The sequence below is a fragment of the Amblyomma americanum genome, chromosome 7, assembly GCF_052857255.1.
Source record: "Amblyomma americanum isolate KBUSLIRL-KWMA chromosome 7, ASM5285725v1, whole genome shotgun sequence".
NCBI classification, from domain to species: Eukaryota; Metazoa; Arthropoda; class Arachnida; order Ixodida; family Ixodidae; genus Amblyomma; species Amblyomma americanum.
In genome coordinates this window covers 169,237,721-169,261,655 of record NC_135503.1, presented here as the reverse complement: position 1 = coordinate 169,261,655, position 23,935 = coordinate 169,237,721, and the positions used below count along the sequence as shown (strand labels likewise).

General features: G+C 45.9%; 1 protein-coding gene across 2 annotated transcripts in view; it reads left to right on the top strand.

Annotated features, from left to right (window-relative positions):
* Positions 1 to 23,935, top strand: part of LOC144097582 (putative 4-coumarate--CoA ligase 2) — a 365,926-nt gene that overhangs the window by 211,706 nt on the left and 130,285 nt on the right. For both annotated transcript variants that reach the window (XM_077630250.1, XM_077630251.1), the window contains one exon: positions 19,070 to 19,272. In XM_077630250.1, the coding sequence (XP_077486376.1) occupies positions 19,070 to 19,272 (203 nt within the window). The remainder of the gene's footprint in view (positions 1 to 19,069; positions 19,273 to 23,935) is intronic.

Here is a 23,935-nt window from a genome sequence, read left to right as displayed (position 1 = left end):
TTCTGGAGAGCCTTGTCAAAATAAAGGCATTCTTGCTGAACTTAAGCTGGACGGGAAAGCCCATAACAGCCTTCGCAACACTGGCCGAAACCTCTAGCAGCTTGCGGCCCCTTAGCTGCACGAGCTGCGGCACTGAAAACAAGAGGAAAATAAGTGTGAATGGCAATTTGAAATCACAAAACTACGATTTCTTTTGCGACAGAAAAAACTTCTCGGTTGGTTGGTGATCTTTGTTGAGCCTTGCATTCCAAAAGAAAAAGCAGCTTGAAGAAGCATTCCTTCTCCTTTTTTCTATATGCTATATGTGTGTCGCAAACCAGTTTCAACGAGCACGCGCTTGCTACCATGACCCAAAGACCACCTCCCCACGGAGAAGCACCCGGCCGTAATTTACAAAACGCCATGGTCCACGTTCCCGGCCTTAACCATCGGCGAGACAAATATCTATCCTCAATCACTGAATCAGGCAACACAATAATGATGTCCGGTCAATGAATTCAGTAGACCACACCCTCGAAGAGCATTGTGAAGGCATCGGGAACAGAATCGTCTTCGCAGATGAGCGTGCAATGAGCAATGAAGTGTAATCTACTCAAAAGAAGCCACGTTGAGCCATGCAATATCTGGCTCACAAAGGCGGCTTTGAATAGGGCTCTCGGAAAGTTCGGCTCCGTGTACTTTAATGGATTCCCTACATGTTGACAGAATGAAAGCTATGGCCGTTCCCTGCTGCTGCTGGCTCGCATTTCAGTCGCCCCTCAAGAAGGGACCGAGTTGGTGTAGAATTCGTCGGTTGAAAACTTGTAATATCGAACAGATTTGGATATTACTTACGGTGTGTTACGCACCTCTCAATGGAGCCAAACAGTAAAAGGTTAAATGTTACCCAATATTAGTTAACCAGCCTGCTAGTTAGCATATCTTAGCTATGTTCTGATTTCCTACATCACTGACAGTTCTTTGGGGAAAAAGCGCGCATTTAGCTCAAAAAGCCTATTTTAAATATTGATGAAAATATTGCGTGAATCATCCAGAATAATACATTAATTAATTGCACTTGTGTGCTCCACTTCATTCGTATCTTTCAACATAATCTGGTAAAGTTTGCCACACTAATATTAGGTACCGACAAAGTCTAACTTGTAAAGGCGTGTATTCTGCAGATTGCCGGTCGCCAGTTATATGTCCATGCGAAGCAATACGTAGAATTAAAATAAATACAGACGAAATGTACTCACGTATCGAGTGGACGTCTATAAATTTCTGGCAATATACCAATGAAAAAAAAAAATAGGCAGCGGCTTAGCTCAGATTAAGCCTGGGTATACAAGCGAAAAGCTTCAGTTATGCTTGGTTTGACGTCATGGTTATGCTTCGTAGCTTAGCTGGTATTGTATACATAGGAAGACGCCTAGAGTGGAACACCCTAGTCGCACTCGCACTTTCACTAAGTCGTTCCACGTGGTCGTTGTAACGACGAGTCTCGGGATTTTCCTCTTCTGACTCTCTTGTTTCCTCTTCCTCACTCGCTTGGCTACTGCTGGCTGAAGATGCGGCCAAGACAAGCTTTTCGGCTTCTTTCCGACGTCGCTTAGCAAGGCGTATTTCCCGTTGTTCAGGCGTTTCGGCTCCATGTTTAGATTTGGCTTTATTTTTTGCTTCTGTGCAGCCAACTCCCAAGCGAGTACTTCTTGATGGGATGAATTTAGTTAGATAAGAATAATAAGCAGAGGGTACGTAATAGATGTACGCACTGTGCTAATGATTGCTTTTCTGCGTAGTCTAGGAGCAGCCGCACTCACCTTCCCTTCCATGTCGAGCGCGCACGCCTGTTCTCTGGCAGGTGGAGTATATAGCCTCCGTGCCCATGCACATGCCGGGATGCGGCAAGGCGTGAGAAACAGACAGAGAGTGCACAGAAGCGAGAAGCTTCTAAAAGCTCGCAGATGAAGAGAACAGAATGACTTTCTTGGTTACGATGGGGGAAAGGGGGATGCGGCGCAGGCACTAACCTCTCTCTCACGATATCACGGTCGGTGCGCCGCGATGGGGGGGGGGGGGGGGGTGGAAAGGATAATAATTGGAACGGCCCCTCGTGTGCCAAGAAGGAAGAAAATAACAGCAAGAGGTAAGGACGAGCGCTTTTCTTAGCGGGGTGCCAAGGAGCAGGCTAGTGCGGAAACAGGGAAAGGAGATTGCAATGCAGGCTAGGAAAGATGTCGAAAAAAATGGGCTATACGCCGCGGAAGCTACGGCCAGCCCCTTGAAAAAGTTGCCGGGAACACGCGTGTCCGTGGCGCTCCCGTTACTGGATACTCTGTACGCGCTGAACACAGGAGCGCATGGCTTCGCCATGGGGGCCAGAAAGTAACTCAGTGCTGTAGGATACTTGAGCTCCTTCTCATACGCCTCTCACCATGTATCCTTCCCACGGCCCCCATAAATTTTACTCTGGATGGACGCCCCGTCCCTGAAGTTGACACACTCCCGATCCTGGGCCTTAACATCCAGAAAAACGGCCGCAACACTTTAACTATTAGTATTCTGAAGCGCGTGACGGAAGCGCTATCGCACCTCATCCGCAGAGTTTCCGGCAAACACTATGAGATGAAGGAGCACAATTTGTGCCACCTCTTTCATGCGTTCATCCTGAGTTTTTTCTTCTACACCGACCCATACTTCCGTGAAGAAGAAATTGTCACCCAGGATGCTAGGATGCGTAAAGCTTACAATGTGCCATACACCTTCCACGTAGCACCCTAGCCACTAAACTTCTCCAACTTGTCCTTAACAACACTACACACGAAGCGATAGAGGCCCGCAGACAAGAACAATACACTCGCCTAGCTCAATCCTTCACTGGACGTCACATACTTGACACCCTTCAAATTTCACCTACCCGCAGCCGCCCCATACACACTGCTGCTTAGGAACTCCCACGCCATTTATAACTCGACCCGCCACATAGCCCGTGCAAAAGCTCTCCACAAATACTACGGTTCGGAAGCCGACGCCGTACTGGTGGACGCAGCCTGCACGGGCGAAGACGCGGCAAATGCAGTCGTTGACCACACACTCCATTCCATCGAAAGTCTTCACCTTCCTACTACATCCACCCCGGAATCCTCAGAAGGGGCTTGCAATCGCACTTGCCCCAACACATACTAATGCCCGGTACGTCCTACCTACTCAAAAACTGCACTCCAATATTTTGCACGAGGGCGAGTCCATGAGACCATTTTCCGCACCCTCAGCTCACCCCCATAAACCCGCCCCGCCAGTGAAGCTGATCTGGTACCTGCACACTCAACCGACCATGGCAACGAAGCCGCCAGTGATGACGCCCAATGTCTTATCAACCTGGCGGTGGCGGAGTCGGAGTTGGGCTCTGCCCAGGGTGCATGAACTCCTGTAGCAACCTGACCCACGCATATCGCGCCAAACGTCAGGTATACCTCCACCCCACCATACCCTTGACAATTAATACCAAATATTATGGTGCTGCCTCCAGACCTGCACCATTTCCTACACCTATTTCCTTTTCTGCATCCATCCGGGAGCATACACACCCTCCTGTACATAGTGCACTGGAGCTCCTGACAACTTGTGAGGAATAGGAGATCCGACTGCGCTCGATGGATCCGTCCAGGCAGAAGATTGCCATTGGCCGGACCGCCCACGCTTGGAACTCCATGAAAGTATAGTGCAGTTGGCTCGCGCGGGTACCCAGGGACCTGCGTGTGCCAAATCTCATGGTGAAAAGTTATTTCTCCCTTTCCCTCTCTAAATTTTAAAACATCACATGCACACGAAAGAGGTTTTTGTACCTCCTAATGTCGCGGGCTACTTCTATGCGCAACGAGAGCTGCTACAAGCACTTAATACAAAACACAGAAAGAATGGGCACGCCAGAAATGCATACAGACAGTGAATGAATAAGAATATTTGGGAATGAGTGAACATAATCACGTTAAAGATTACATAACCCTAATGAAAAATGTGTACAGGTTTGAATAGGAGACAAATAGGATTATGGCACATTTCGTTTAACATTATAGGATGAAGCTTCCAAAGCGATTCAGCCTTTGATTGACTCCTTAGTGGAGGGCTCCGTATAACTACCATTACCCGTGGTTAATTACCGTGCACTTACATCACACAGTGAATGCAATTCGTGGGTTCTAACCCGCCCAAAACGGTAGCACTTCGATGGGGGAAAAGTGAAAATTCTGTGTACTGTGGTTTGTTAGTGCCCGTTAAGACCCCCAGGTGGCCGAAATTATCCGGAACCCTCCACAACGGCATCCCTCATAGACTGAGCCGCTTTGGGACGTCCATCCTATAAACCCAAACCGAATGTGCCATAATCCTATTTGCTGACCCTTTCAAGCCTATACACATTTTTCAGTAGGGAAGTAATAAAGACTACATAAACATTAAGCAAGACTATATTTGGTGTAATCTATATAACAACCACGAGCATATGCGCTTTATTTAAGGACATACCATTAAGGTCATGATCAATTTATTTTACCAGAAGTTTGGAAGGATATCTGGACTAAAAGTTGTAAAGCACAGCTTGACATGGCCCAGAAACTTCTACAAGCTTGTGCCGACATAGTTACTAGAAATATTTAAGAGAAAAAATGGAGAGATCGAGAATATCGGAGACTTTACAATAATAACTTTGCGTTGTTATCTAAACACAAACAAGCTTAGTTTCCAAATATTATTAGAAATAATACAAGAATACATCACACATACAAATTTGAATAACACTGTCGACTTATAAAAGGATAACTGAGACCAAGATAGCGCCCAGGTACAATAAATAAAAGTTCAGTGAAGCAAACATTTATAAAAATACTACTATTTATAGTTTGAAAAAGGATTGTTGAAGTTGTTTAAATGAAATTATTTTGGCATATTGATATTGACTGAGTATTTGTGGGAGGTTGTGCTGCAATGAATGAAATTTGTAGATTGTGCAGACATGCGGAGTATGCAATAAGTCAGTACTACGAGTAAGTGTAATTGTTTTCTCTTTGGGGTGTAAGACATGTAGTTTGTACTAAAAAATGTTTCTGCTCAGTAGTTGAGAAGAAGAACACGAATTAGGGAATTCGTATGTGTCATTAGCGCTGTCTTTTTTGTATAAGGAAAACAGCATTTGGGTTGAGTGTTGGAACGGTTTATTCGCAATATAGCTAATGGCCTTTTTTGTAGAACAAGTATTTTTTCAACGTTTGTTTTTCTTGTGGTAAGCCAAATAAGGCTATAGTAATTTAAATGGGATGAGAATAGAGCGTTATATATTGGCAGCTTTACTTTCGTAGGGAGGAGTGTTCGGCAACGAGAGAGTGCTCCAGTCGTTCATTCAGACAGATCAGTTCAAACAGTTGTTTATTGAGACAGTAGGAAAACAAATGGAGCTGAGTACTTGGAGACAGGACCGAGGCAGTGGGCCATACCGTGAACTATATAGTTAGGGACAGAATATTACGGACCGCACTTTAGCAGCCAAACTTATATGACGCTCCCTGAATTGAAATTTGCCGGATTTTTACTTTTATCAATCGAATGCGGTTCTTGCGCTTAGGCCTAAATGAAGGCAGCTGCCTTTCTATTTCTGTTACGATATGCCAGGTAAGAGTATCTTGGAACCAGCAGCCTATACCAAAGATCTTAAAAACGAGTGCCCTTGCAAGGTCTGTAAAACCGACTAGTTGGTTGCTGCTAAAAGCCGTTTAGCCTAGTCCGCAGCATTTTTGTATCATGAAAAGCTTAATTTTTTGGCTTATTGGCTAACGTTTCATACATTGAGGTAGGGAAAATCTCGTGGTAGCAGTAGCTAGTGCCTCAAGACGCATTCCCTCTGAAAACAAAATCTTCTCATTTCCGGAGCTCTGCCCCGACTCGATCACCTTTGTGTTTGCAGTGGCCGCAGAATATGCGCCAGCAATCTTCTAACTTGTCCGTTGGCTATGTTTCTTGAGAGGGTAAAAAAACTATGTAAATGGTGTCTTACTGAAAACATTTCTGTCAGCTTGAAAATTTACTTTCTTCCCGGGCCTGTATTTAAGAATTTATGCTTATTATTTCAAGCAATTTTCTTGAAAGAACAAACTATGGAGTATGCCACAGGATTCCCAACAGTATACAACGGCGGTTTCCCTCGCCTAGGGCAACGCCTTTTATAAAACTTGGTTATGGTTAGCTGAGACAAATTCATGTAATTTGTCCACGGCTTCGAGAACTTACTATACTTGAGAAAGTTCAGGTGGGTGAGGAGTAATGGAATACCTATCGCTCATCCACTTGCCTCAACCGTGCAGTCAACATCATGTCATGCTAAGAGGATACAAAGGCATCTCGGTCATGAAGCATGGCGGGGAAGCGCGAAGATGGCTTGCGAACTTAACGGATGAGCTTATATATGCGATCACTGCAAGAAGAGGCGCACAAAATACGCCAGTGGTCGTATGCAAGTAAACCTTGTCGGCAAAGAGCACTACGAGGTGAAGCAAAATGACTTGGTATCATACAGTAGCGCGAAACGTTTTCGTGGAGAAAATAAAAAACTGCAGGAGAGTTGAAATGTTATTCAGTTGGTGCATAGTCTTGAAAAATAAACCAGCCAAGAGACAGGGACTACGAAGAGACGTGGCACGTACACCTTTCTTGTTCTTGTTTTTAGATTACCTACTTCTGTTTTTATGTGATAGGCTTCGAGAATTTCGCGCTCCACTTTGACTTTGCCTCTACCAAGATATGTGACATTTGAAAACAGCGAGCAGCAGCCGTATTCCCGGCAATGCCGAGGCAAATTTGCTCCTTTAGCGAGTGTCAGAGAGTTGTGGGGCTCTCGCAGCCTCACATTGATACCTTCGATTGATTGGAACCTTCTTCGAGGCATTGGAATAGAGTAAAGAAGATTTGAAAATCCGAGTGTTGGAGACAGGTGAGACTCTTGCATGACTGGCTTCGAGGTTTGTGCCTCACCGGACGTAGCGCACCTTCTGGCGTTCGCTGCCTTCAGGAACACCGACGCATCGCTGCCCAAGCGACTGAGGTGTACTGGAGTGACGTGCGGCAGCACCTGGCAAGGAAGGAACCGACTAAGGTGCACAGACCCTCTGTTACTTATCTGGAAGGAGTGTCAGTACCTAAGGAACTTGATGACTCACTCATGGACTCAAGCACAGCGTGGAGCCACGTGTCTCCAGCCATGAGCTACTTGCCACGGTGCATCGTGCAAGAACGGCAGATTGGACGAGTTGGAAAGGCTCCATAATATTAAAACAGCGCTAAGCTTGGTCCTTGTTGCTTAGCGCTGTTTTAATATTATGGTGCATCGTACAGCAACGAAGGTTGCCAGCGAAGAGAAGGAGCGGGGTCTGTCTGAACGCACCCACGTCCTATGCAAGTTAGAGAGTTCGCAATAAAGGAATAGTAACCAAGCTCTTCATCGGGTTGTCGACCACTTCATCGAAAACGACTTGACACTTCTTCATGTAGACAAGGAGGGCGGGTTTGTGGTTCTCCCTACGAGCGCGTTTGGTGAGAAGGCTTTGGCAGCGAGCGCTAATAATTTCCTCCCTACGAATCACAAGCCTTCAAAATTGGAGACTGCAGAACGAAAAATCCCAGAGGCCAGCAACATCAATAAAATGGCTCAGAAGTTCGAGAATTGTAAAAGAAATTGTCTGTAAATGTTTTTTTTCTGCAAAAACTAACAAAATGAACTCTTCTTTAAGATTCATTGTACAGGGAACTGACACACGGCAGATGTTGCTACGCCATTATTTGCAGCGACACGTGCATACGCAGCTGCAGTGGTTGAAGCACTCAGCAATGAATTTCCTGGAGCCAACAGTGGATTTTCTGACGACACTGATGGCTTTTTATAGCATCCCTCCTGACGAACTATTTATTGCAGGGCCTGAATTTATTGAACAGAACGGCCTGGTCACTTTCCAAAATACATGCGGTTTATCTGTTGATGTGTTCTTAGAATTTCTAACCGTCAATCTTTCATCCACCGACGTAGATTCTAAGGGCGCTCTGTTCATACAGAAAAAAGAAATTCTTATTTGGGCTAGCGTAGCTCCGGTGCTGTGCCAGATATTTTTAGCTAAATTTGACAACTTAATTCAAGGCTCTCTTCTTGACATGCGTGTGCAAAGCTTTTAGATATGTTGAAGATTGCTTGATAATCTTAAAATTTTCAGAGAATGACTACCTGCCGTAGGTGGTACATCATGTCTTAAAAGGTTTTGAAGCTTGCTGTAATTCGATTTAATCTTACCAGTCAACTACCCACTCACAAATCGATTTTATTTTTGGAACATGAGCTAACCTTTCGTGACGATGACAATATTTGTTGGTGTTTTTCACCTAGAAGTAAAAAAGCTTTTTACCGTACTCGTCTGCCCACTCAAAAGTCATCAAGAGAGGGCTTGTTTATGAGTTGCTTTCGCAGTGCACTGCAGAATAGTTGCCACCCCAGCCTGAAGTCAAGCTTTGACAAACATGTCGAGCTATTGCAGGCTGCCAGTTTCCCAAAACCTTGGGAATGCTGTGCAAGAAACGTTGGTGCAAAGAATTAAAAGTGGTAATGAAAGGTACCCAACCACACTGGAGCTGAATGAAAAAAATTTGGGTTGATACCTTATATGCATCGGGCTACCCATAACATCCAAAAAGTTGCTTCGAGGCAGGGCGTGAACGCTTTTTTTTTCTGCTCCTTGGAAACTTTCAAGCCTTTGTTCAAGTGTTGCGCGTGGCAGAACTAGGCTCGCTGTGTGTCCGACGCGACATGTCAACTGCTACGTTGCTTGCGCGACACGTGTGATCTATAAGACTCCACTGACATCTTGAAAAGTTTACGACGGCCAAACAGGCAGGTACATCAGTGAAAGGCTGCGAGAGCACCACATGTCTCTGACAATCACTAACGGAGCAAATTTGCCTCGCTATTGCCGGGAATGCGGCTGCTACCCGCTGTTTTTAACTGTCACCTTTCTTGGTAGAGGCAAGGGTAATGCGGAGCGCAGAGCCTTCAAAGCCTATCACACAAATATGCGAAGAGATAACTGTAGTAGCACTTCACCTACCACGTTGATGCTCAAGGAAATAAGTTTTCTTTCCCACAGCAATAGTGCCTTGGTTATTTTTTTTTTACAGTTCTGACATTTGAAAGTTATTTCACACAAAATGTGAAAAGAGAAGGTGCAGAAAAACCTGTTCGACCACAGCTCGACAACGCTGCATTCCCCCAAAGGCAACAGTAACAGCTTGCAGATTTCACGTTACAAGATTGCAGAAAAGCGTATAGATTTCAAAAGTAAAATACTGCATACAAGACTACAAGTTTCAAAGCTTCGAAGTTACAAAGGTACAAGGCAAGGGACAGTAATAGTTTACAGAAAAAAATGAAATATAAAAAATGAAGATAGCACAAATATACGTGCAAGAGAGACATACAGACGCAAAGCATTTGCCTAAAGCGAAAACGCTAACTACACCGAATTGAAAAGTTATCCGCAATGATTATTTTTATTGACATCACAAATGTTCATTATGACATAAGAATATCTGTAAAATGCGGTTGTTTTTAAGCCTTTCCACATCCGCGCCTTCCGAGTGGAAGCGCGTAAGAATGCCTGGCAACGTGTGTTTCATTTTTTGTTGCCCATAGTATATACGCCAAAAAGGAATGTTCAAGGGTACCTGATCATGATAAGGATACATGCTGTGTGTGTTCTCTAAGTTTCCTGTGTTAGGAATGTCTCAAGTTTCCCTTTATTTGCTCTCTTGTAGCCTTTAATTTAATTTAATATATATCAGTAGCTTTTAGCACATTGTTTTTGAGGAAAAGTGGTTGAGTGTGTCTCAAGTAAGGAACATTCTCAATTTATCGTATTGCTTTCTTCTGCAATAGAACTAAGCTGTTTCTATTCTTTGATTTCATGTTCCCCCAAATCAGGGAGCAATAATGAAGCTGTAAATGGATTAAAGAATTGTAAAGAAGTTTTTTTACGCCAGTTGGAACCGAATGACGGCACCTAATTAAAATAACAACAGCTTTTAGCACTTTTGCGCAAAGAATGTTGACATGTTCGTTCCAAGTCATGTCATCTGAGAAGGTCGCCCCACACTTTTACCGCGAGATATACTAAATGGTCCTAATCTGATAGTATTTGTCATCTTGACGCAAGTCCCTCTAGCTCTGAAAAGAGCGCATTTTGTTTTTGCCTCGTTGGTTAGCAGGTTGTTTATTTTGCGGCCATGCTTGAAGCGTAATGCAAACGGAGCTTGCTTCGCGAAGCATACATGATAAATCTCGGCCTGCAACATACACAGTGCAATCATCCGCGTATATTACAAATTGACATCTGGGGATTCGTTTGAACAATGTCATTTACATAGTAGAAAAACAGCATGGGTCCTGGGATACTGCATTGTGGAATGCAAGTTTTTATTTGTCGAGGGCTTGATTTATGTCCGTTAATTGCTACAAATTCGGTTCGTGAGTGAAGGTAGTATTTTAGAAGCTGGAGCGAAAGCCTTCGAATACTATATCTTTCTAATTTTGTGAGCAATAAGCCATGGTTAACGCGGTCAAAAGTTTTGCTGAGGTCTAGGTAAATACCAGGCGTCATTGATTTTTTTTTTTCAAAGTTATCTAGTATTATGTATTTCTAGATTAGCAAGGCGGTTTCTGTAGAGCGATTTTGTCTGATGCTAACTATCTGTTATTAAATTATATTTGCGAGAGAAACCCTCCACTCGGACCTTAATTACCTTTTCAAGGCCTTTTGAAAAAATTGGCTGTATAGAGACTGGACGATAAATACTCATATTTTTCCTATCATTTGTGTATAACTGTCACTTTCGCGACCTTCATGTTCTGGGGAAAAACGCCTGTCGACAATGCACTGTTGAAAATATTAGTTAATACAGGTGCAATAAGAACGACTACATGTTTATTTGGTCTGATTTCGATGCCATCCGCACCTTTACTGCGAGGTTTTTGAGGCTCTGGATAAGCGTTATTACTATTGAGATACAAGTGGGCTGCAAAAATAATGTATTTGAATTCATTGGGATGATTGTGGGGGCGTCATAATTGTTACTTCCGGCTCCTATCTCACTAAAAAAGGTGTTGAAGTGGTCTGAGAGCGCTTTCTTTTTGAGAACCCTATCGTTTATTGTCAGGCTGTCAATGCGGATGCACTCATGTTGCCTGTTTAACGGACTGATCATACTTTGCCACAAGATCTCGCTTCTTTATAGACAGTTTTCTTAAAATACACGATAGCAGTAGTTATTTTTGCGTTCTTTTCTTTGTTTACTTTGTTTGGAAAAGCTTTATATTCTGACTATTGACTCGTGTCTCTAGATCGCATCTTTTTATTTTGCTTAAGAAGGTATCTCTCAAGCATGGCTGTTTTGTGCGTTGCTGCAATAGTTTTCCTGGGAGAGATGCTCTTTTCAGTAATGCATAGTTGTTACTCCAGCTGGTGTGTGTCCATATTCCTCGTCTTTGGCTGGTTTATTTTGTATCGAGAGCTACAATACGCTTTCCAGTTTAGCATTTCGCCGTGAGCCTGGGAAGCCATGCGCGAAACGAGAGAGGAGCAGTAGGTGCGCGGCGCACGACGTCAGAGTTTTCCGCCCGCGCCACGCGAAGAGCCACGCCGACGCGACTACAGGTACGGACAAAATGGACTGTCGCGCTGTTATGGATCATCGTCAGCACCAACTCGCCCAACAACTGGTTTTGGAAAAACACCCGGCAAGCCGCTGGCGACACTATTCGTGGCGCGAAAGGGACGCACACACCGGCGGCAAGGAGAGCGCCGCCGCGCAAGCTCTTTTCATGCCAAACCGGTCGAGGTCCCTGCTTCCGGAGGAGCACGCGCTGCCGGCGCTGGAATGTAACTTTGGTAGGAGCCAAGAGGTGGCGACACAGACGTTTCCCACGTGACATAGCGGGGCGCCCCTCATTGGTCTCCCGCTCCGCAGCACCCGGCCGGCCACCGCCCGTCCTCTGCGCGGCAGAGCAACTCGCCACCGAGGCAGGTTTCACAGCACGCGGCTTGCCGTCGGCAGCGTGCCGCGCGCATTTTGCCGCCAGTGTGTCCGTACCCCCACTCCTCGACCCATTCTCTGCGCGGCAGATAAACCCGCCGCCGTGGCAGGTTTCGCGGCAACCGGCTTGCCGCCGGCGGCATGGCGCTTGCGTTTTGCCGCCAGTGTGTCCGTCTCTTACGTCCGTCTGCGCCGCGCGTGAATGCACATCCACGGCAACCGTAGAAGGGCAGCAGGTGCGCGGCGGATGAATTCAGAGCTCGGCCGCGGCCGCGTGTAGGTCATGTGGATAAACTGTGTATTTGCGGCTGTGTGTATAAAAGCTGAGGTGATAGGACTCGGTTTATCACAATCGCTTCGTTTGGGTGAAGAAACAGTCTCCAGCCGGCTCCATGCGGCGGTATCGTCAGGAGAAGATTAATTCTTCAGACACAGAAGTCTTCGCCTGGCACTTGGCCGTTCTGTGGAGAAGGAATGAACATAAAGAAGGCTAAACGAGCGGCGGAGACGCCTGAGCAAAGAGAAGAACGTCTTGCCAAGCGGAGACGCCAAGAGGCAGAATGTAACAGGCGGCGCATAGGAGCTCGCACGGTTCCTTGGCAAGAAAATCAAGATGAAGCATTGGCAACAATATCATCAACAACAACTGAAGAGGGGGATGTAAAGGCTCATCGTATAAATGACCATGCGATTAGACCAGGGGGGAACTGCAGCTCTCGCTATGTACATCTTGGGATAGCTGAGCTAAGCCACTGCCAATTTTTTTTCGGAAAAAAAAACTCATAATAGTAAATAAAAACTCAGTTCAGTTTCGCGTCTGTAACGTTATCGAAAGTTCCGGTGTTCGCTGCACTGCGAGCAAATAATTTTTCGTACCTTTATTTTAGCGCAGTGATGACGGCCTTCTCTCGTTGAGTGAGTTGTTGCATGGTGAATTTCATGACTTATATCATACGCGTTAATCTTCTCGCCCCCACTACCTCAAGCTTTAAGGACAGATATTTGTCATATTACGTCAGACGATAAAAATCGATCTTGCCCGCCGAAATGAACCTCATGCTCACAATGGTTAAGCGGCTTGCGGCCATGCGCGAAGAATGACAAAGGCATTCCAGTCGAAAGTCTTTGCGACAAAATTAAGTTCGTTTGCTATGAGACTGCACGAGAGCCCCGCTTCTAAGGAGACAAAATGCTGGCTGCCCAAACTAGGAATTCATGTGTGCAGCGCATTCGAATGAACCTTAAAGCGGAACGTGGTCTAACCTCACCCAGACGGCCATTCGCTGCTCTTGAAGATGCCTACTACGCACAGGCGAGGCAACCGCCCCGCGACTTCCAGGAAACTCACGGGCGTTGCGCCAAGTTCACTCGGCGAACCACCGGGTTGCGTTTCAGGAGAGCGGGGGGACTAGGGGCCCTCTGCATTATGTGCAGTGGTTGGGCCGCGTGCACACGTACCAGAGCGCATGGCGCTTGTTTTGCCTGAGCTTGAGGATAGCCCAACCTAACTCAACTCAGAGTAGGAAGATCGATACAAACTGAGAATGGAAGCTTCTGTCGTTCAGATGGCGGTGCCGCCCCCGCCGACGACGATGACGCAAAAATACGGGGTTGGGAAACGAACAAGAGCGAGTGATATAAAAAAGTTCCCAATCAAATACACGTGTGCATACCCACGACGTGACCTGCTCGCAACTCAAAGGTGCATTTACGGCTTTTTTTCTTCGTTGTAGACAGTGCGGCCTGAGCAAAATCTACTTTTTACGGTTTATGAAGTAGAATATTACAATTCATGGATCACGCAACATCACGCCTGCGAGCCAGGTAGTACCATTATCATTGTCGACAATATTGTTCAACGTATGCCAGAATGTGTGCATTTTTGCCGGCCCATCGCAGTGGGCAGGACCACGTTGAACAACATATGCCAGGTTATAGACATTTCTTATAAGTGATCGCGACTGGTGGGACAATATTGACGATCGCATCCCAAGATGCATGCTACACTGGATGTCTATCGCAACCGGTGGGGCAATATTGGGCAGTGCAGCCTAGTGAGTTTACATTATTGGGAAGCCATCCTAGCTGCCCTTGCAACATTGACAAACCTCTACTAAGATATGTGTGATGTTCGCAGGCCGTTAAAACTGGCATGACAACTTTCACGAACGTATGCCTTCATGCATGCCACTCTGGCTAGCCGTCGCTACTGCTCGGGCAATATTCGGCGGCGTATGCCAGGTGGCAGGCGATGCAAGCAGTGCGGAAAATTAAATGACGAACAAATAGCCGCGTGCCGAGAGGAAACAATAGAGACACATCCCATGAAAAAGTGTGATTATATTAAATTAGAACTCCTCATTAGTACAAAAATAAAACAAGTAAAAGGAGTAAACCGCTGGAGAGGAAAGAGGAAGCCACGAAGTTGGTGGAATAAGGAAATTAGGGAGGCCATCGAACAACGACGGTTGGCATCACGGGAACACAGAGGCAAAGAGGCCGCAGTTATCTGAAGAGGAAATAGGCCGAAAACGGGAATCTTATCGACAAAATAAACAGCAAGTGCAGGTCCTCATCCAGGCTAAAATAAAGCAGTCCTCTGATCTCTGGCTGGCTGAAGTTCGCGATGCAACTAAAGGGGGGCCAAGAAAATTCTAGAACCATACAGTATTGTGTTTTTATCGTGAAGACTTTCAAAAGTTTCCCCGCCTCAACCGCTAGCTCATCTGCGATGAAACTGCACACAGAGCTTGCGTATTATGGTAACTTTTGTATCGTAGCAAGTTTGACAACGGTACTTACATAGTTGAGACGTGCATAATACGAAAACGTAATCGTCTACGTAGAGATCGGCGAACCAAAACCCGAAAATGACGTTTTTCGCTGAATGGCGGCAGTGGCGCCATCTGTTTTCGGCAGGCTAAAGCGTCACGACAAGGCCGCCGAGGCGAGCGTTGCAAGAAGCGCGGGTCCTTTGAATATGCCGTTCCGGCCGTTTCGTCTGCTTCAACTGAAGCACTTAAAACATTTTCGGCTAATTTAAGCGGAAAAATATCAGAACAACTGATCTAACAAGGATTTACCTTTCAAAGAATATTGTTTGCAACGCACGTCTTGGCGGCCTTGTCGTCACGCTTTCCACTACCGAAAACAAATGGCGCCACTGCCGCCCTTCAGCGATAAAACGTCGTCTGCGGGTTTTGGTTCGCCGATCTCTACGTAGACGATTACGTTTTCGCATCATGCACGGCTCAACTCAGTAAGTGCTGTTGTCAAACTTGCTACGATACAAAAGTTACCATAATACGCAAGCTATGTGTGCAGTTTCACCGCAAAAGAGCCAGCGGTTGAGGCGGAGAAATTTTTTAAAGTCTTCACGATAAAAACGCACAATACTGTACAAGCTGGCTGGCAAAGCGAATCACAGAAAGCAGAAACAGATTCACGATGCCGAAGGAAAATGTTTAGAGGGAGATGACGCTGTGAACTACATTTCATCAGTTATAGCTGAGTCATTGAAGAAAGACGATAGAGTAATCACCCCAAATGAGGGAGCAACACTGGAACGCACAATAGAAAACAGCGTGGAACTGACGAATATTAACTGGAAAAAGGAGGAAGCAAATATTCCGAGATGTACGTCAGCAGGGATCGACGAAATTCCAATCAAGCTAATTAATGAACTTGGCCCAAGAGGCAAGGAAATGCAGATAAAAGTATTGGAGGCAGTCATAACGAATCAGCCAATTTCGCACAGCTGGAAACAGAGTAAAATGAATTTGATTTATAAAGGGAAGAGCAATAAGACGAACATAAATCCTTCCGAGCGATTACGATAACATCAGTTACATACAGGCTGGCGATGCAGGCAGTGAAAATAAAAATGCAGTCATGCGTAGAAAGTAATAGAATACTCGGAGAACTTCAGATCGGGTTCAGAAGTTGTAGGCGCTTAGATGATTGCCTGTTCGTGCTTACCCAGTGCATAGAAATAGCTAAGGCGGAAAACAGACCTCTGTATTTAGCCTTCTTGGACATAAGCGGTGCATATGACAACGTGAACAGGGAACTCCTTTGGAACATATTAAAAGATGAAGGTGTCAGTCATGAGGTAATTTTCTACAGAAAATATATCGCGAAAATGAAGAGTAAATAACATGGGAAGGAATTAAGAGTACAACAACTATACAGGTACACAAAGGATTAAGGCAAGGTTGTCCTCTATCTCCGCTGCTGTTCATGTTTTATATGATAAGTATGGAAAGAAGGCTACAAGGAAGCAATCTAGGTTATGATCTGTCATACACATTAGGCGGAAATGTTGTTGAGCAACGACTACCGGGTTTAATGTATGCGGACGATATTGTAGTGTTAGCAGAAAGCCAGGCATATTTTCAAACTTTGGTGAATTGCTGTGGAGACGGAGGAGACAGTCTAGGTTTCAGTTTTAGCGCAACTAAGTCAGGTGTGATGGTTTTCAACGGCACAACTGATCAGAACCTTACAATACAAGGCCATGAAATACCCCGAATGGCCTAATACAAATATCTCGAGGTATGGGTAAACAACGGGCATATTTACACGGAAAAGCACGAACAGTCTGTCATAGCAAAAGGGCGAAGAGATGCCGGCATAATGAAACATAGGGCATTGTGGAGGTACAACAGGTATGAAGTCCTCAGAGGTATTTTCAAAGGAATAATGGTGCCGGGGCTTACTTTCGGGAATTCTGTTCTATGCTTAAGGGCTGCAGTTCAGTCGCGATTAGAAGTAAATCAGAGAACTGTCGGAAGATTAGCACTAGGTGCCTACGGGAAAACCACAAACGAGGCAGTACAGAAGGATATGGGCTGGGCAACGTTCGAAGCACGGGAACCTCAGAGTAAAGTACTATACGAAGAACGCCTGAGGAAATTGGATGATAACAGGTGGGCAGCTAAGGTATTTAAATACCTGTACAGAAAGTGCGTTGACACACAGTGGCGGAAACAAACTAGAAAGCTGGCCAGTAAGTTTGCCAGAGACGAGGAAGGAGAAAGAAAGAGCATTAAACGACAGGTTGAAAACGTCGAAGGTAAAAATTGGATAGATTCAATGGAAAAGAAGCATAGTGTAGAACTATATCGATGCTGGAAAAGGCAGATCAGGAAGGAAACGTTTTATGATAACTCAAGAGGCAGTGCCCTCTTCTCTGAAGCTAGGTCAGGGTGTCTTAGAACGCGCAGCTACAGAAAAAAATTTAACGAAGAAGATGACACATGTGCTGTGTGTGGTAAATCCGAAGAAACAATAGAACACCTCATCCTAAAATGCGATGGTATCCAACCCGATGTCGATGCAGGCACAGTCACTCTTCCTGAGGCCTTAGGGTTTAGAGATAACAATAGTCATGTAAATAAATCTGCGGTCGAAATTAGCAAAAAGGGATTGGAGGATTGGTGGCGCAAAAGTAGAGAGGTGACATCAGTTTTAAAGTGTAGGAAGACTTTTTTTAAAGGAAACGGCGAATTGTAATAACAACTTACAGCAGAGTAAACAAAAATAAAGGAAAAATCTGAGCATAGTGGCAACAACCACTGCCCCGTTTGAAAGGGGACGCTCCTACCTAACATCCATCCATCCATCATTATACTTGGCTTCCCATCGTTGAACGTTGTTCATTGGTGTCTGCCATTGTTGGGTAATAAAATGCATGACGGGGCCATTGTATAATGTGTCCTCGAATGGTATCGCTATTATCGGTACCGCATTGGCAAGAAAGACTACGGGTCGCCAATGTGTTGACAATATTGTGCCGATGGCATGTGCTGCCTATGTCCCTGGAAGGTCACTAGAGCTATGCATCGCTTTGGTGGCGTAATGAGGTGGCCTCCAGCGGTGCGAATTTGGCGGCCGTGCCAAGTTGTTCGGCTTTCCTCAATTGCGCTGTGAATGTTCCTTTAATCACCGGGAAATCGGCTCCTGTATCGAATAGAGCGTCAACTTTCTGGCCAGAACGCTTGGCACCGAAAGTTCACTAGTACAAGAGAGAGACAAATCAACCAAACACAATCTGTTCACCTGCCACTGCGACAGTCCAACGACAAAAGGTTGACGTCGGAGCCGTCCCGCCCGTTGGCGCACGCTCCCTCGCTGGTCCGTGGCTGGGCGAGTGGTGTTGACCAAGGAGTCGAGCTGGCAAACTTCTCTGCAGCTTAAACAGTGCCTTGAGCTGACAGGCAGTGGCCAACGCCCTGCATTTATTGGCGCGTCCACGTCTGTTCGTTTTTCGCATCAAGGAAGGCGCGCGCGCCCACACACAACACCAACTTTAGCGTTTCCTTCTAATGCTATAGCCGGGCGCGCCTCCCCATTGGTCAGGCCCGGAAACTGGCTTGTAGATCCTTCCAGTGTGTTCTTGCCATGGTCCGCCGCTGGCACGCGAATGAAGGGGAGGGGGAATCACTCAGTACGCTCAAGGCTATGCCCTCTCCATCGACACTGAGTAGAATTTATTTAGACCTCGCATAATCGACGGCGCGCTTGGAGATGTCTCCTTTGGCAGGGCGCTGTTGAGCAAATTGGAAATGGCAGCAACGCGCACAAGGTTAGGCGCTCTCCGCGTTTTTTTCTCCACTATTCTAGAACTCTCTACGGCGCGCGCTGGCCAGATTGTTTACGCGCTGCGCTGATTTTTTTTGAATAAGCGATGAATTTTATGACAAGGATAAACGTTAGCACACCCTGAGAGAGACAGAGAATGAAATTTTTCTCAGAACAATAAAGAGACAGACTTGTCCCCAGGGTCCCTTTCAATCATCAAGCTACCATCAGAAATGTGGAAGCGAAATGCGTTCTTTCTGGATTTGTTCGAGCTCTCAAAGTGAGGATGACAATCCCACGGACAGTAACACGTTAGCAGAAGCAATAAAGGCAGTTTTCTGGCCACAGCTGTCGACAGCTAGTGTAAAACCGCAGCATTCCCACATTACAGGCGCGCTGCATTCTGGGCGAGGCTCCCGGCTTCATCTCCATCCTGGGTTTCGCTCTGCTCGACCCCAAGATGTTCCGGGAGGTGACAGTGTCGGACCCGCGCAACACTCTGGCGGGCCTCAGCTACACCTCTGGCACCACAGGCCTCCCCAAGGGCGTCGAGATCTCTCACTATTCCTTCGTCGCCAACATTGTGCTGTCCAAGTGAGGTGTCGTTTATTTACGAATAACCCACTCCGAGGGGGAATTCGCATCTTGACGCTACTCGCAGCACAAATATTGACGCCAGACGTGAGTCATTTGTGACGCGGTTGAACGCCCTACTGTTATAGGCTGGCAACGCTCATGTAAACAGAGCCTCTGAATATTTGTATGCCTTCATCTGGGGGCGGAAAGAGTCCAACTGCTTTTAACTAGATTGTTTTCTATAGAGAACATATGTTAGCCCAACCACAATAATCAGCTTTTTACGTTCACGAGACTGAAATTTATGTGCAATGCTCAAAACACAGAAAGGCCAGTAATCGGAAGAGAGAGTAGCTATGCCTATATATAATGGTTATATGCATTGATTGCAAGAAAGCATTTTATTCAGTAAAAACAGGGGCAGTCAAGAGGCCATCGCATGATAAAGGACCAAACAGGCCTATGTAAATGTGCTGGAATATATGTGCAGGAGTAACTGGGCGCCCATAGTAATTAATAGTAGAAAGTGCCAACAACCACCGTGGGAGCCAGAAATGGAGACATAACCTTTCTTCTACTAATCAGTGCTTGTTTACAAGGGCAATTCTGTGAACTGGCCTGAGAAGAATTAGGCATACTTTTTATTCAAGAGCAGATTTGATAGTTTTTATTTCCTGATCACACTGCCTGGGTAAGTAACTGAGGGTATAAACTGGAGAAAATGATCGAGGACCTACTCGGGCAAAGCATATCTAAGAATTAAAAAATACATAGATAAAAATAAATAATTGCAAATTCTTTAAGTATAACAACAGCTTAAAAAGCCGTTTGGCCCTTTTCTTGGTCTGCTCAGAAAATGTAAAACAAGATAAAAAAAGAGTGGAAGACCGGACCAGCAGCGCTTTTCCAGGCCTAACGCAAATTGAAGATAAATGAAAAAGAGCTAAATGTCAAGAAAAAAAAACAATTTCAAAAAAATAGTCGAGCCGTAAAAACAAAAAAACTAAAAACAAGATGCGACCAAAGGCAAAACGCAGTAAAAATGACAGTCTCAGGCAGACAACGCAAGCGCGCATGCCACGACGAAAAAAAAAACGAGAAAACCAGTTACAGTACCGTCAAAGTCTCAGTAGAAATCACAGACAGTCAAAGCACAGAGTGCAAGACGAAAGTCAGAGAAGCAAAAAATTAGCTGTAGTTTCAATATTTTTTAACCTGGATAGAAAGCGAACACTGCGGTGTCTCAGGCAGCAAAATAGCATTGGACGAACGCAGGGTGATCATCGCCAAAGATTGGCATGAATGGTGGTCCAAGATTGGCATTTAGGTTTAGCGCTACCGCTCTGACACATTGGCCGCACATTCAAATCAGTTCTGGGCCAACGTTCGGCCGATCGAGCGACCAACGCTGACCTGGTGTTCATTCCGCAAAATGAGCCAGTGAAGAACTAATACTAGCTTTCCAGCTTTCGAACACTGGCAGCCAGCTTTCGAAAATTGGTATCCAGCTTTCTAACACTGGCATATCCAGATTTCAAATATTGAAATCCAGCTTTCAAACAATGGTATCCTGCATTCGAAAATTGGCACATGCAGCATAACCGACTGGCCAGTGACTGGCAATGTGGATGTGCCATTAAACCTAGCAAATATTCATAATATAGAAGAAGTTAGCGCAAAACTTAGACGAAGACAGAGAAGAAACACACAAGACGACAGACATGCAAAGCCAACTTGCCCGACAACACGCTCTTCTGAAATATTCATAAATGTGGGTGGAAAAGAATTCAGGAAAAAGAGCGGGTTATTGCATGGATTTACAAGGATCACGCTTCTAGTGCATGCAGGATGGCTTGCTGTACTAGTAGCCATCCTAGGAATTAAAGGAAAGGAGCATCAAAGACCATGGTGGCAGAGGCTGTGGTGGTAGTGGTTTTATTTAAAATAATAGTAAAAAGGAAGGAAAAGATTTTTGCTAGCCCCGGCATCTGCCATCGATACTGAAGCACCTGAGCTGGGGCAGCGGAAATAAAGGACAGCAGGCAGAATGGAGAAATGAAATGAAAGAGGTGAGGGGACAGGAATAGAGGATAGGGGGAGAAGTATTATGTACAAACTATTTACACAATAAGAAATGTGTCCAGGTTGTGCGCGTGATTAGTTCATTTTAGAGGAATTAAATCACACACGCGCACAGCACTGTGTTGGTTACAACTGGAGTGGGGCGTCCAGTTATTAATCGTTCAAGGTAGAACTCGCGGAGCGTTCGGTCACTGCGTGTAACTACCTGACGGAGAACAGACGGGACGTCAAGCTCGTGTGTTCGAGGAATGCACAGAGGCTCACCAAATTTCGCTCATGAGTGCGCGCACTGCCCTGCGGCCACAATAGCGTCTTGATGGAGTCTGGTAGTATGCCCTGCGCCCTATAGGCCGCGAGCATATCGCGACGAGCATCCGCGAACGCGGAACAGCGAAGGAGCAGGTGTTCTAGTGTTTCCACTGCACCGCATCTGTCACACACATCACTCGTCGCGATTCCGTGACGCACCCGTCGTTCCCCGGGCCACACGCAACCAATGCGCGCGCGGAGGATCATTGTACGTTGTGACCGTGTAAGTGCGCGATAGCCGATGACACTGTCGATGCGCTCACCTCCCGCGATGCGTGGGTCGGGGTGCTGCTTTCGGAGATGGTCGTGGATGGCCGCACGCACGTCCTCCAGCGCAAGGGGCAGATCGCTGCAGGTAGTTGGTGTGCAGCGGTCGCGAGGTCGTCAGCTTCTTCATTGCCGGCGATGCCGCAGTGACCGGGCACCCACTGTGCACGCACGGCACAACCTCTCTGCGCGAGGCGCTCGATGCGCGAGCGAATTTCCCGCACTAGTGGGGTACCGCGGCCCTTAGATTGCAGGCGGCTGAGGGCGGCGCGGGAGTCGCACAGCAGAGCACTCCTGGGCGGCGGAGGGCCGAGGGTGAGCAGCAGGTCCAGCCTAAGCCGGATCCCCATCAACTCCGGCGTGGTGGAGAAGCCCAGGAAGGCTGCGTGTTGCTGGCTGTGCAGTCGCAGGGCGGGGATGGTGGCTGCCGCAGCAAGGGAGCAGCTGTCGCGGGCCACTAAGCCGTCGGTGTACACGAGGAGATGGTCCTGAAGCTCCTCGTGTATGACGGCTCTGGCCAGCTGCTGCACAGCACAGAGGGGTGTGCTCCGCTTTCCCACAATGCCGACGATCTCTCGCTGTACCTCCGAGGCAGCAGGCCAGGGCGCGCAGGAGCCGTAGGGGGGTGGGCCTTGGGTCAATTGCTCATACTCGAGCAGCGCCGCGCCCATTCGTGGGCGCAGGTGCGAGCGCATACGCTGCAGCAGCGAGCCGCCGTCCGGTGCGCGCAGAGGCTGTGGAAAAATAATTTGTTTTCAAGTTTGCTGCGTGTCGATGACTCAGTTGGACAACGCAGCTCGGCAAGCTGCTTTGGCATGGCTTAAGCATCCATAGAATGCTTAACGGAGCTGTCCACCAGAGAAGTTATCAGTCATATCTGAAGTAATCGTAGCATCGTAGCACTCCTCTTGCACTGCATTCAAACAAATTCCTCGTCGAGCTCTCGCACGATGACCTCAGGATGCGTCGAGCCTGCAGAGAGATGCATGATGTCATGATAAGCCTAATTACAGTTGTCACTGGACAAAACAGAAATGCCTAATTAACACTGAACTTTGTGAGGCACAGTCTGCGTGAAGACACTCGCAACACACATACCCAGAAATTCTAGACAAAAGCGTGTTTGAGCGAGAAACTCTTTATGAACGCAATTTTTTCATATAATGTAATATTTCACTATAACAATCAATATACCAGGAGATCACCCGACGGCAGTCTTACATTTTTTCTTCTATTAACGTCGTTGCTATCCTCGAAAGCGTTCCCTATTGGTTTTCTATGGCAGTCTTAACTGTTGAATACTATTGATGAAAACACTTTGAAAGAAAGATTTTGCTACCTATCCGAAGAATGGATCATTAACTTAATTATTTCTATAACAGTGTCTTAAACGTTTTAATATCCAAAATTTTTCTCCGCGAAGATTAGACTTGTTTTACAGAATTGTTTGTGATTTATGCTTAACAACTAACATCGCATTAAATGCACAAAGTGAAATTTAATTCGCCTTGTACGAAATGGTTGATGTTTAGCTTAATGCGCCGTGTCTCACCCGCAGTAAGCATAGTTTTTAATTCAGGTAAAGATTCGCAGGTTTTAGCATCTTCTTCACTTGGACACCAAAAAAGATTTCTGAACGAAGTTTTTTTTTATTTGGGTTAAAAACAAATACGCTGGACGCAACAAAGTCAGTACACATTTTGGTTTTTATTCAAGCAGTTTATCTTAGTCTCCTCGAATGCATGTATAATGGGATTCGAAACTGTGATTTGAAAACCACACAAAAACTCTCGTCTGACAGTCCAAAGTAATGCCTTTTTTTCATTGTGAGATAACTTGTGCAAAAGCATTAACCTTAAATAGCAGATTTTCTATTGAACCTGCAAGTGTTGAAACCAAAGAGAAACAGTACGCTAGTATTACACATATCCATGCCGACTTGTCTGCAGTGGAACAGAAAGCAGTTCTGATTCCTGTCGTGCATAAGCTGTATATGACAAACGTATTTCACTTTGAATCAGAT